The sequence below is a fragment of the Acartia tonsa genome, chromosome 5, assembly GCF_053477335.1.
Source record: "Acartia tonsa isolate MP-2025a chromosome 5, ASM5347733v1, whole genome shotgun sequence".
NCBI classification, from domain to species: Eukaryota; Metazoa; Arthropoda; class Copepoda; order Calanoida; family Acartiidae; genus Acartia; species Acartia tonsa.
Window position 1 is genome coordinate 23711738 of NC_137264.1, and position 15107 is coordinate 23726844.

Consider the following 15107-nt stretch of genomic DNA (forward strand, 5'->3'; position numbering starts at 1 on the left):
GTCGATGTTAAAAAAAATTTTCATTTTAATAGAATAATATAAGAAATTTCGAATTTTTAACCATATGAATAGATTAGTTCTAGGGACATTTTTCTTATTAAAATCACAATAATATGTATATAATATGTTATATTACATAAGCTATAACCTGTATATGAAAGGTTTTTACTTTATTTTTACATAGAATAAGCTTTTGTTGGCATTTGTGACTCATAAAGTTAAAAAATCCCCAAATCAGCCAAAAAACCCACTGTGGGGGGGGGGGGGGGGAACATTAACATAAATGCATAAGTATAATCAAAATTATAAGTAAGTATTCTGTCTATAAATTATATAAAATAGTAATACTAACATATTAATGATGAACAGACTGACGTCTATAACCAACACAAATTATAGAAAAGCTTCGCTAATTCCTATTTTCCATATGTTTTGAATTGTTATTTCTTGGGTGGGGGGGGGGGGAGGGGAGGGGTCAATATTTGTATCGTAACGGTCAACCTTCAAACTAGGGGGGGCGAGGTAGGGGTGAATCAATATCATTAGCATATATATATCGACAACATTTCTTAAATAGGGGAGGGGTGAGACTACACTAGTGTAATAAATTATTATCGATTCAGCGTTTTTTTTTTTTGGGGGGGGGGGGAAACATTTATGACCTCATAAAGCTAAGGGTCAACTCATCATACAAGAAATATGAGACCTTAGAGAACAAGGACAAAACGTTACAATTTACAAAACTAACTCCAATCCAAATAAAATAAAAATATTTATTTTCATTTTATTTAAGTCAACATAGTTTATTTATTTATTTAGAATATTTATTTCATTAAAGTAAAAAAAGTTATGATTATTGTTTTGTTAGTATGTTAGGTTAAATTAGTACATATTACTTGAGTTAGAATGATTAATACATTATTTAATGGTTATTGGTGGTTTATTTTTTAACTTTTCTTTCACTTTATGATATTAGCAAGTTTGATATATGGTTGAGTTGAAATGTAGAAGACAGTAAGCAGGGTGGAGGGTTGGAGAATGTAGGGTGTTGGAACTTTGGAAGGTGGATTATTATAGAGTAGATACGCTGAAAGCCTGAAACAAAAAATCTTAAGTCTTAACAGCTATGTGAGGGAGAGGGGGGGGATGGTAATTTATCTATCTTGCTCAGCGTTCGGTTAATTCTAAATTAATGAATAAATAAAAGCTATCTATCTTAAACGGACGTACGGAGGGACGGACCGACCGACCCTAATTATAGAAAAGCTTCGCTTTAAAAAAATAAATTTGGGTATAGTCCTTTCCATGACATCGCTCCATATGGGGCGATGATTTTAATTGATCGCCTCTTATGACAAGGGGCGATGTATTGGCTCCTTGAAAGGAGCGATTTAATAGCCCCTTATAACAAGAGGCGATGTTATGACTCCTTGAAAGGAGCGATTTGATAGCCCCTTGCCCTAAGAGGCGATTAAATGATCCTTTATCGCTCCATAATCGCTCCTTCTAAAGAGGTAATGATATGTCCTCTTATCCCAAGGGGCTATTTAATAAAATATCGCCTCTTCATGGCCCCTTCACTATTATATATATCTTAGTCCCTTGATGGCCCCTACATCGCTCCTACATCGCCCCTTCATCGCTCCTCCATCGCTCCTTCTCCAAATTTATATTACATTGTACTTTGATGGCCCCTACATAGCCCCTCCATCGCTCCTACATCGCCCCTTCATCGCTCCTTCTTCAAATTTATATTACATTGTACTTTGATGGCCCCTACATCGCCCCTCCATCGCTCCTACATCGCTCCTACATCGCCCCTTCATCGCTCCTTCTTCAAATTTATTACATTGTACTGTGATGGCCCCTACATCGCTCCTACATCGCTCCTTCATCGCTCCTACATCGCCCCTTCATCGCTCCTCCTCCAAATTTATATTACATTGCAACTTGATGGCCCCTACATTGCTGCTACATCGCTCCTTCATCGCTCCTACATCGCTCCTTCTACAAATTTATATTACATTGCAACTTGATGGCCCCTACATCGCTGCTACATCGCTCCTTCATCGCTCCTACATCGCCCCTTCATCGCTCCTTCTCCAAATTTATATTAAATTGTACTGTGATGGCCCCTACATCGCTCCTACATCGCCCCTACATCGCTCCTACATCGCCCCTTCATCGCTCCTTCTACAAATTTATATTACATTGCAACTTGATGGCCCCTACATCGCTCCTTCATCGCTCCTACATCGCCCCTTCATCGCTCCTTCTCCAAATTTATATTAAATTGTACTGTGATGGCCCCTACATCGCTCCTACATCGCCCCTACATCGCTCCTACATCGCCCCTTCATGCTCCTTCTACAAATTTATATTACATTGCAACTTGATGGCCCCTACATCGCTGCTACATCGCTCCTTCATCGCTCCTACATCGCCCCTTCATCGCTCCTTCTCCAAATTTATATTAAATTGTACTGTGATGGCCCCTACATCGCTCACACAACGCTCCTTCATCGCTCCTACATCGCCCCTTCATCGCTCCTTCTCCAAATTTATATTACATTGCAACTTGATGGCCCCTACATCGCTCCTACATCGCTCCTACATCGCTCCTCCATCGCCCCTTCATCGCTCCTTCTCCAAATTTATATTACATTGCAACTTGATGGCCCCTACATCGCTCCTACATCGCTCCTCCATCGCCCCATCACCCCTTAATAGCCCCTTACCCTTATTTATATAAAAAAGCCCCTACATAGCCTCTCCATCGCCCCTTAATAGCTCCTTACCTTAATTTATATAACATAGCCTCTACATAGCCTCTCCATCGCCCCTTAATAGCCCCTTACCTTAATTTATATAACATAGTCCTACATAGCCTCTCCATCGCCCCTTAATAGCCCCTTACCTTAATTTATATAAAAAAAGCCCCTACATAGCCTCTCCATCGCCCCTTAATAGCTCCTTACCTTAATTTATATAACATAGCCCCTACATAGCCTCTCCATCGCCCCTTAATAGCCCCTTACCTTAATTTATATAACAAAGCCCCTACATAGCCTCTCCATCGCCCCTAATAGCCCCTTACCTTTATTTATATAACAAAGCTCCTACATAGCCTCTCCATCGCCCCTTAATAGTCCCTTACCTTAATTTATATAACATAGCCCCTACATAGCCTCTCCATCGCCCCTTAAAAGCCCATTACCTTAATTTATATAACATAGCCCCTACATAGCCTCTCCATTGCCCCTTACCTTAATTTATATAACATAGCCCCTACATAGCCTCTCCATCGCCCCTTAATAGCTCCTTACCTTAATTTATATAACATAGCCCCTACATAGCCTCTCCATCGCCCCTTAATAGCCCCTTACCTTAATTTATATAACATAGCCTCTACATAGCCTCTCCATCGCCCCTTAATAGCCCCTTACCTTAATTTATATAACATAGCCCTACATAGCCTCTCCATCGCCCCTTTATAGCCCCTTACCTTAATTTATATAGCATAGCCCCTACATAGCCTCTCCATCGCCCCTAAATAGCCCCTTACCCTAATTTATATAACATAGCCCCTACATAGCCTCTCCATCGCCCCTTAATAGCCTCTTACCTTAATTTAAATAATCCTTACCTTAATATATATAACATAGCCCCTACATAGCCTCTCCATCGCCCCTAAATAGCCCCTTACCCTAATTTATATAACATAGCCCCTACATAGCCTCTCCATCGCCCCTTAATAGCCTCTTACCTTAATTTATATAACATAGGCCCTACAAAGCATCTCCATCGCCCCTTAATAGCCCCTTACCTTAATTATATAACATAGCCCCTACATAGCCTCTCCATCGCCCCTTAATAGCCTCTTACCTTAATTTATATAACATAGCCCCTTCATAGCCTCTTCATCGCCCCTTACCTTAATTTATATAACATAGGCCCTTTATGGCTCCTGTACAGCCTCTGTAATTGTATTGCCCCTTCATTATAGAAGGTAGGGCATTAAGGTAAGGAAGGAATGTGACCCTCTACAGTTTTAAATTTAAGTTTTAAAAGGATGACAAGGATGACAACATTTATAAAGGCAAAGCTCTGAAACGGTAGAAAAAAGTTTAATGAACATTAATAATGTAGAGTGTCAGAACTGAATAGTCAGAAGTTCTGACTATTCAGAACATAAATTTAAAATTCGAAACAAAATTGTAAGTAAATTTATTGAGAAATTGCTTTCATGCAGGAAAATGCTTAAGGACGTACTCACATTTTTTGGACTTGATTATAGATATGATTCGCTTATAACATTCTATTTTGTTGTCCTAGGAATCAGTATCCCAGAAATCAGATTAATCGGATAATTTTGATACATAAAAATTTGTTGTAAGTTAATAATTAGTATGCTTAAAATGGACGTACGGATATTCTGATAATGATTATAGACTTTCTAAATCGTACCTTTCTACTACAGGAATCACATGCCTAAATTAACGAAAATAGCTAACCGTTACGGACGTACGGACTGATCCTTAATATAGAAAAGCTTTGCTTTTAAAAGTTAAAAAGATTTTTTGAGGGGATGGGGTAATATTTTTCTTGGGGTGAATTTTCTGGGAGGGTGGAGATACCCTCCCTCGAAATAATTATAAACCCTCTATGAACTTAAAAGAAGCTTCACTGTAAAGGAGAACCATATAGGTTCAGCGGTTAGCTTTTCTACAGACAAAAAAAGATTACTACTTTATATAATAGGTTATGAAAAAGGAAAAAAAAGCAAGATAACAAGGATAACAACATTCACAAAAGCAAAGCTCTAAAATCAGGAGGTCAAACATAAATTTTGTTAAAATTAGCGTAAATCTATAATACAAAGAAGAATGATGTCTGTCCATCCGTCTGTCTGTCTGTCTGTCCGTCTGTCAGTCCCTTAAGATCTCGGTAACCACTGAACCGATTATATTCTACTATTCAGGGAATATACCTACTGGTCCTGTGGTGGTTTTAGGCTATTTTCTTGGGGGGTGGGATACCCCCAACCCCCCCAAAAACAAAAAAATCCCCAGCCATTTTTTTTTTGCTGAAGATTTTCTTGGTCCTATTACGAATTTCGCCAAAAAAATTTTTTATCACCTCTTGGGGCAAAGCCCCTAGAGGCTAGGGGCGAATCTGCTAGTATAGAATATAGTAAAAGGGCATAATTTTATTTTTAGTATTTGATTATAATACTAAACCTTGTAAACCTTGTTGTCCTAAGAAACATTATTATACAAAAAAATGGACGTACATACTTTCTAGTAATGAATATAGTATTGTACCCAACTGTTATAGAAATCATTCTGCAAAGTTTGAAATCGATAGGATATTTATAACATGTCTAAATTAAAGAAAATGTTGTCTAACCGTTTGGACGTATGGACAAACCAATCCTTACTATAGAAAAGTTTCGCATTTAAAAAGGAAAATTATAATGAAAATATAATGAATTAATAAAATAAATATAAATAATATAATAACATAATGAAATAAAGAAAAAAAAAATAAACTAAGAGAATGAAATTTTTTAGTTAAATAGAATATTGAATAAGGATCATATAATGGACAAACAGACAAAGTAAGTTATAGAGCAGACTTTAAGAGAATATGCTATTACTCAAAGATTATCACGAAACCTAAGTCTTTTGAAGCATAATTGAGAGACAGACAAAATAATTTATAGACTGGATATACATATGTCATGGGAATATTCACTAAAAATCTCAACAGTCTATCTTTAACAATAGCAGAGAAAACCACATGCTTTACTTAATGAGAAGAGCAATGACGAAAGGACTAACCCTAATTGTAGAAAAGTTTCTCTTTTAACAAAAAAAAGTATTTTTTTTGGTCTGAAGCTTAAAAATTTCATAAACTGACTAAATTCTCCATTTAAGGGAAGCTTCACATAGGTCATGGGATGGTTTTTTGCTTTTTCATTTTCAGATTTAAGCCCCTAATTGGTTTTGGCTATTTTTCTGCCTCCTTACATTAAAAAGGGCGCAGCTGCAAGTGAATAAGAAAAGAGAAATATAAAAGAAGAATACATATTATCCTATTATATAAAGTAGTAAAACATAAACAAACGTTGGAGTGGACAAACCTAGGAATGGGACAATCGTCGGAGTGGACATTGCTTATGTAAAACGCAGGAGTGACTTTTATTTTATTTATAAGATAAAAATCTTTCAAAACAAAAAAAAAATCTTGAATATCTTTTCTCACAGACTGAAATTTTAAAATCAGTCTGACAGTTTTCCAAAGTAGGTAAGTTCTATCGAAAGGCAAAGGTTTGAAACAGATAGAACATTCCATTAAACTAAAACATATTTTTTTCTCACATTGTTTACAACTGTCAAATATGTTTTTTTATATGCCTAACCCCTGCAGGGGGCTTTTTTGTATATTTATATCTTAACCTAACCTAACCTGTATAGAAATAACTAAACAAATGTTGTTGAAACCTAATTTTTAAGATATTATAGACACTTCTGCGTTTTACTTATATAATGTCCACTCCGACATTTGTCCGAAATATCCTGCGTTTGTCCACGTTAGTAAGGCTTTCTGTTCTGAAACTTAAGATCTCAATAACTACTAAACAGATTGGGCTTTCTATTTCAGGTAAGCTTAATATTTGTCTTGTAATGGCTTTAGGCTATTTTATTTTAAGTCGAGGGATGGTTTTAGGCTATTCTATTTTAAGTCCTGGGAAGGTTTTAGGCTTTTATTCATTCCCCTTTGAATACAGAGCCAATAGATGCTGGGGGCGTAGCCGCTAGTCGATATACAAAGTTTTTTTTGTCTGTAGCAAAGGATCTCGTTTGCTGCTAAACCGATATGATGTATGTCTGTCTGTCTATACCGTAGGATCTTGCTAACCGCTGAGTCCTGAGATGATTTTAAGATAGTTTATTTTTTTCCTTATAATAAAATAACAGGATATTTGTCCATAAAAAGCGAAGCAATATCTTAATTTTTGTTGTTGGAACTGTTATTCAGTTGATTATACCAAGGATCTAAAGGAATAAGACAATGGCCGATAAATTTTTATCCATCCCTAATAACGATACACAAAATTGCAACACTACAACCAAAATATGACAAAAGTCCCCAAAGTTTTGAGCCAACGAATAAGAAAACTTCATTATAAAACTTTGGAGACTATTGTAAAAATTGCCTAATGTTTCCTTTCTCCCTGAGATTATACAGACTATCCTTAAACTAATATTTACATTAAAGTAACAGGATGTTTATCAGTATCAACTGAACCGATATGCTTCTCCTTTACATTGAAGCTTATTTTACTCGCAGGAAAAGTTTTCATTTTGGGGAGGGGACCAACACTTTCAGCCCCCGGAAGGTATTACTTCCCTTAAATTCTTAACCTTCCCCCTCCCCCCCCCCCCCTCTCCACCACATCTATTCATTAAAGTACTCCTAGGGTCATCTATGGGATTAGCCGTTAGTGACTTAAAAATAATTCAAGTGCAATGATATATTTACCAAATTAATACGATAATTTTGTATACATTTTTTATGAAAAAAAATTATTTTGCCAAAGGCAGCCAAAAAATAAGCAGCAAATATTTCAAAATGCTCTGATAATCAGAGATCTACAGGGATAAGACGATTGTCGATAAAATGATATATATACATATATACAGTGTGTTTTTTTATGAGAACTTTTTTGAAAGCAATTTTACCTTACTTATAGTTATCAGAATTTAATGATAATGGCTTATTCTCTTCTTTTTTTATAACCTTTAATAGAAAAGCAAAAAATATTTCAGTTTTTATTCAAAAAGTACAGTAAATTAAAAAATTTAAAACTTAGGTGTCAACATCTAAAAATGGTTTTAGTGCATTTTTCTTATAATCTACCTTTGCAAGAATGGCTGCAAAACGCTTCAAAGTTGAGATATAGAGCTAAAAATTTATATAGATACTATTTGTGACATGTACTAGAACATTTTGAAATTTGAAGGCCATATCTCAACCAGGGAGGGAATACTGGCCCCCCAATGTACTCCCTCCATTCTTGGAAAGGGTAGAAGATTTGTGGAGATGCGATCCCCAATTTTCAAAATTCTTTGAACGTACGAATAAGACTTTTACAGAAATGCTTCGCATCTTGTCTCTCCACCTATGTTTAATATAAAGTTTACACCATATAAGAGTAGAATCTAAATATTTGATTGACGTGCCCCGGCAATTATCAAGCACAACTCAGGCACGAGACACAATTACTTTAGCTAGCCCCGAGGCACCTTTTGTATACTTTTATGCATTTATTGGCCTATCTTTACCAATATAATACCATATATGGGTAATGCTAGCCTAATCATGGTAAATTGTATGTGATTTATTAATATTTTTGCTTATTAAAACATTATGTTTATTGTTAAAGTAATCATGTAACCATTTAGTTCAAGTATGTATGCCTACAACCATAGTTTGATTTACGTCACAAGTTAACGTACAGACACTTTATTAAACAGACAAACGCTTAGATCCTTATTATTAGTTGATGTTATAGCTTGCACTTCTTAAAATATCTCAGTTATTTATTGACTCTCTAACCATCAAGTTCTTCTGGCTTTAAAGGTAATGACTTAGTTGTTTAGCATGCATTGTAGTTTAAATTTAGGACCCTCAGTACTTAGCATGAATTGAGCTTAGGCCTTATGTTAGAACTCTAACACTTAGCACAATTCAATGCTTAGGACTTGGGGCATTTTTCTGTCCTACACTACTTATGATTATTATCACTTATCCTGTAAATATTTTCATACTTAACTTATTCACTTGTAATGTAAATACACTTTATAAAAACCATCTTCCTTCTTGAGTGCTTAATATACTTATATAATACCGATCGAATATCATAACCAACCATTTATTCTCAGTTTAAAGCAATATAATACCTCGCGTGGGTCTTTTGTTGAGCTACCACCAGCTCAACCAAATTCGTATTATACTTGTGGGAATAGAGGGATAAGCATTCTAAATTGACGAGCCGACAATGAGAATGTCTGTGTGTATTGCAGTAAAAGTAGGATTTTTAGTAGTACTCATAGAAGAGCGATCTCCATACCATAATATTGGACAAGCGCCCCATTCGCACTACCATTTGAGCATAAGAAAAATGCGCTAAAACCATTTCTCGTATTCATTTGAATCCGGTGGATAGGAACCGGTTCTCATCCATATGAAAAAACTATGTCTAGCATCGTATTATATCCAGCTTTCTACGAATATAGATATGTACAATCATAAGATTAAACCCAGTTTCTTTAGCCGGTGCCTTCGGCACCTCGGGGCTAAAAAAACTAGTTTTAATCTCATAATTGTACTTTCTATATCCGCGGAAAGCCTTTTTTAATACGATGCGAGAAATAACTATTTTAGATGTTGACACCCATGTTTTGAAATTTTGAATTTACTGTACTTTTTAAATAAAAACTGAAATATTTTTTTGCTTTTCTGTTAATGGTTATAAAAAACGAAGAGAATAAGCCATTAATCATTAAATTCTGATAACTATAAGTAGGGTAAAATTGCTTTCAAAAATGTTCTCATAAAAAAAAACACTGTATATATATGTATGTTTATATATTAATTATTCCCATTGATGATTCACAAAATTACCCCTTCTTTAGTTTAGAATTAGTGGTTGAAACATTTAGACACTCAACTTAATGAACTAAACAATCACAAAACAATAAAAAGTCCCCAAGGTTGTTAATCTAACGAATAAGAAAACGGTATTATAAAACTAGACAGCACTCTTGGATAAGCCAACTTATAACACTTTGGGAACTATCCCAATCCTCCCTGGCGAAATGACAATGAGATTTTTTGGTAAATTTGTGGCAAACTTTATTCTTAATAAATTAGCACTTGCCAAAATTATACTGGAGAGATATTTCATTGAAGAATAAATCTTTTTTTTTGCCCAAACTTTTCGTCAGCCAATAATAACAGATAAGTTAAACATTGTAAAAATAATATAGTAACTTAACTCGAGTTGTCAACGGCAGAAATTAGGTCCTGAGATGGTTTTAGGCCTGGAAAAGTTTATAACAATTTTATCTTTATTTCTTAAAATAAATTAACAGAATCTTTGTCTGTATGTATGAATGTCTGTCTGTACCGAAGGATCTTGCTAACCCCTGAACCAATATGGTTCTCCTTTACAGTGAAGATTCCTATAGGTCCTGAGATCGTTCTCCTTAATAGGGTAGCTTCTCATAGGTCCTGGGGAGGTTAATAACTATTTTATTTTAATCCTTATAATAAAGTAACAGGATCTTTGTCTGTATGTATGTCTGTCTGTACCTTGCTAACCACTAAACCGACATGGTTCTCCTTTACAGTGAAGCTTCCTATGGGTAATGAGATGGCTTTAGGCCATTTTATTTTTAATCCTTATAAAAAGTAACAGGATCATTGTCTGTATGTATCAAAGAAGATCGCTAACTGCAGAACCGATATGGTTCTCCTTTATAGGGTAGCTTCCAATAGATCCTGGGAAGGTGTATAACTGTTTTGAAGGAGGATATAAGGGGCTATTAAGGGGCGATGGAGAGGCTATATAGAGGCTATGTTATATAAATTAAGGTAAGGGGCTTTTAAGTGGCGATGGAGGGCTATTAAGGGGCGATGGAGAGGCTATGTTATATAAATTAAGGTAAGGAGCTATTAAGGGGCGATGGAAAGGCTATGTAGCGGCTATGTTATATAAATTGGCTATTAAGGGGCGATGGAGAGGCTATATAGGGGCTATTTTATATAAATTAAGGTAAAGGACTATTAAGGGGCGATGGAGAGGCTATGTAGGGGCTATTTTATATAAATTAAGGTAAGGGGCTATTAAGGGGCGATGGAGAGGCTATTTAGGGGCTATGTTATATAAATTAAGGTAAGAGGCTATTATGGGGCGATGGAGAGGCTATGTAGGAGCTTTGTTATATAGATTAAGGTAAGGGGCTATTAAGGGGCGATGGAGAGGCTTTGTAGGGGCTATGTTATATAGATTAGGGTAAGGGGCTATTAAGGGGCGATGGAGAGGCTATATAGGGGCTATGTTATATAAATTAAGGTAAGAGGCTATTAAGGGGCGATTGAGAGGCTATGTAGGGGCTATGTTATATAAATTAAGGTAAGGGGCTATTAAGGGGCGATGGAGAGGCTATATAGGAGCTTTGTTATATAAATTTAGGTAAGGGGCTATTAAGGGGCGATGGAGAGGCTATGTAGGGGCAATGTTATATAATTAAATTAAGTGGCTATTAAGGGGCGATAGAGAGGCCATATAGGAGCTTTGTTATATAAATTAAGGTAAGGGGCTATTAAGGGGCGATGGAGGAGCGATGTAGGGGCCATCAAGTTACAATGTAATATAAATTTGGAGAAGGAGCGATGAAGGGGCGATGTAGGAGCGATGAAGGAGCGATGTAGGAGCGATGTAGGGGCCATCACAGTACAATTTAGGAGCTTTGTTATATAGATTAAGGTAAGGGGCTATTAAGGGGCGATGGAGAGGCTTTGTAGGGGCTATGTTATATAGATTAGGGTAAGGGGCTATTAAGGGGCGATGGAGAGGCTATTTAGGGGCTATGTTATATAAATTAAGGTAAGAGGCTATTAAGGGGCGATTGAGAGGCTATGTAGGGGCTATGTTATATAAATTAAGGTAAGGGGCTATTAAGGGGCGATGGAGAGGCTATATAGGAGCTTTGTTATATAAATTTAGGTAAGGGGCTATTAAGGGGCGATGGAGAGGCTATGTAGGGGCAATGTTATATAATTAAATTAAGTGGCTATTAAGGGGCGATAGAGAGGCCATATAGGAGCTTTGTTATATAAATTAAGGTAAGGGGCTATTAAGGGGCGATGGAGGAGCGATGTAGGGGCCATCAAGTTACAATGTAATATAAATTTGGAGAAGGAGCAATGAAGGGGCGATGTAGGAGCGATGAAGGAGCGATGGAGGAGCGATGTTGGAGCGATGTAGGGGCCATCAAGTTGCAATGTAATATAAATTTGGAGAAGGAGCGATGAAGGGGCGATGTAGGAGCGATGAAGGAGCGATGTAGGAGCGATGTAGGGGCCATCACAGTACAATTTAATATAAATTTGGAGAAGGAGCGATGAAGGGGCGATGTAGGAGCGATGAAGGAGCGATGTAGCAGCGATGTAGGGGCCATCACAGTACAATTTAATATAAATTTGGAGAAGGAACAATGAAGGAGCGATGTAGGAGCGATGGAGGGGCGATGTAGGAGCGATGGAGGAGCGATGAAGGGGCCATCAAAGTACAATGTAATATAAATTTGGAGAAGGAGCGATGTAGGGGCCATCACAGTACAATTTAATATAAATTTGGAGAAGGAGCGATGTAGGAGCGATGGAGGGGCGATGTAGGAGCGATGAAGGAGCGATGTAGCAGCGATGTAGGGGCCATCAAGTTGCAATGTAATATAAATTTGGAGAAGGAGCGATGAAGGGGCGATGTAGGAGCGATGAAGGAGCGATGTAGGAGCGATGTAGGGGCCATCACAGTACAATTTAATATAAATTTGGAGAAGGAGCGATGAAGGAGCGATGTAGGAGCGATGGAGGGGCGATGTAGGAGCGATGAAGGAGCGATGTAGGAGCGATGTAGGGGCCATCACAGTACAATATAATATAAATTTGGAGAAAGAGCGATGAAGGAGCGATGTAGGAGCGATGAAGGGGCGATGTAGGAGCGATGTAGGGGCCATCAAAGTACAGTGTAATATAAATTTGGAGAAGGGGCGATGGAGGAGCGATGTAGGGGCCATCAAGTATGTTGTTATATAAATTAAGGTAAGGGACTACGGAGGGGCGATGGAGAGGCTATAAAGGAGCCATCATGGGGCTATAGCATAGCCTCTTATCATAAGAGGCGATATTAACGCCCCTTCAAAGGAGCTATTAAGAGGCCATGAAGGAGCTATAGCATAGCCTCTTATCATAAGGGGCGATATGAACGATATGAAAGGACTATACCCATAAATTTTACTTTTATTTGAGCCAATGTTAGATAAAAAGTTAATAATTTAACCAACCAATTAAAATATCCTTGTAATTATGTTTTGACATGTCCTATAATCAATAGGCATCTATTAAATGTAATCTAAACAAGGATAACAAGATTATCATCCATTGTCTTATCTCCTAAGGTGTACTTTACAACCCTCTCACATACTCACACGACAATACAAATACACATAATAAATACTAGGATATGACAATGAAAGAAAAATCGAGATTTTTGGAATAAAGAAAGGGGAGAATAAATTATTTAAAAGTCTTATCTATTATACAAATTTTATATCTAAGTTTTCATATTTATTGAATTGTTTACAAGTAAAACTGATATGGTTCTGATATCGCAAAAACCAATCAACCAATATTATTTTTTTATAATTCATTCTAAAAAAATAAAAAAAACTCATCAATATTTAATTTTTAAAGTTTTCATATTTATTGAATTGTTTAAAAGTAAAACTGATATGGTTCTGAGTTCTGATATCGCAAAAACCAATCAACCAATATTATTTTTTTTATAATTCATTCTATAAAAATAAAAAACTCATCAATATTTAATTTTTAAAAAAAATTTGTATAAAAAGTAAAAAAAAACACTGAGAAAATATTAGGTGTAGAGGTTTCGTGTTCTTTCTAGACAGCTATATTGGCTATTTTTCCAAATTTTGACGGAACGAAAAAATTTATTGGAAAATATCAGTAAATAATAACTTTCAGGATCGTAAAAATTTAGAAAAGATTTTAATATTTCTGTTTCATGTCCATTTTCAACCCTTTCCCTAATTATTATCAACGACTTTGGACCGTTCGTAGATAGGGGGAATATCTGAGAAATATTGACCCGTGGGTTTCAAATTTCCATCGTCAAAGATATATTGGATTTATTTCAAGTAGACATATGTCTGCCTAAATTAGGTTTATGAAAAAAATAGGTTTTATCTGAAATACTATATTGTAATGTTTCGCAAAAAAATTGATGTTGCCATTCTTATATAATAACTTACTACTAATCATAGGATGGTTTGGACGAGCTAAGCGATGAAGAGACAGTCTCTCTGCTGAAGATGGCCGTGCACGCCCCTGAGACCGCCAGGAGCATCATGTACCCCTCCTTGTTCGTCATTGGATCATTTATGATTCTAGCCGTTGCAGCTTTTCTTATCAAAAAGTAAGTGTTATTTATATAAAAAAAATGCCGCTAAATTAAACCAAACTCGAGTATTATTGATGTTTGCTATCAATGGTCACACATAATTGGTTAATATTAGCGGTCATATGTACCCCTCCTTGTTTGTCATTAGCTCTTTTATGGTTCTGGCCGCAAGAGGTTTTCTTTTCAGAAAATAATGGTCAATAATATAAAAAAATTATTTTGCCGCTAAATTAAATCAATTACATGTCTCCTTGTCAAAATACAAGCTAGTTATTGGATGTTTGTTGGCAGTGGTGAGGTGACATATGATTGGTTCATATATAACGGCAATATGTACCCAAATTTTGTCATGATTCTGAAAGGAGCATCTGGAATCTTTCTTCAGGGTTTAGGCATTGGACGATATACATCCCAATTATGATAAACAATATTACCCCTTTTGTAAATCAAAATTATTGATAGAAATGTTAGGACATTCTAAGTTCTTAAAGTTTTTAAGCCAACGAATTAACGGTCTAACGTCCCTTCCCTTTAAACTATTCAGCAACTATGTCCGAACATTAATCGAAATGGATTTTAAAAATGCCCTTTTGTACTAAAATACTTTCCAACCAATAGTGTTTACGGATTGTTCGTACATTCTATTTGTTCAATTGGGGATTTTATCATTTTCTTTTTTTTATACTTATGACTGTCAATATATCCAGGGACCTAAAGGGATAAGGCATGGGCCCATTAAGTTGATGTACATCCCAAATGTTAATAGATTAAATTACATCTTCTGTATATTGCAATTAGTGGTTTGAAACGTTTGGACACTCGACTTAAAAAA

At 36.1% G+C, this 15107-nt stretch overlaps 1 protein-coding gene across 1 annotated transcript in view; it reads left to right on the plus strand.

Moving 5' to 3' along the window:
- LOC145319089 (lysosome membrane protein 2-like) overlaps positions 1 to 15107 on the plus strand; it is a 98998-nt gene that overhangs the window by 82104 nt on the left and 1787 nt on the right. The window contains exon 14 of the mRNA XM_080160933.1: positions 14139 to 14290. Coding sequence (XP_080017059.1) covers positions 14139 to 14290 — 152 coding nt within the window. The remainder of the gene's footprint in view (positions 1 to 14138; positions 14291 to 15107) is intronic.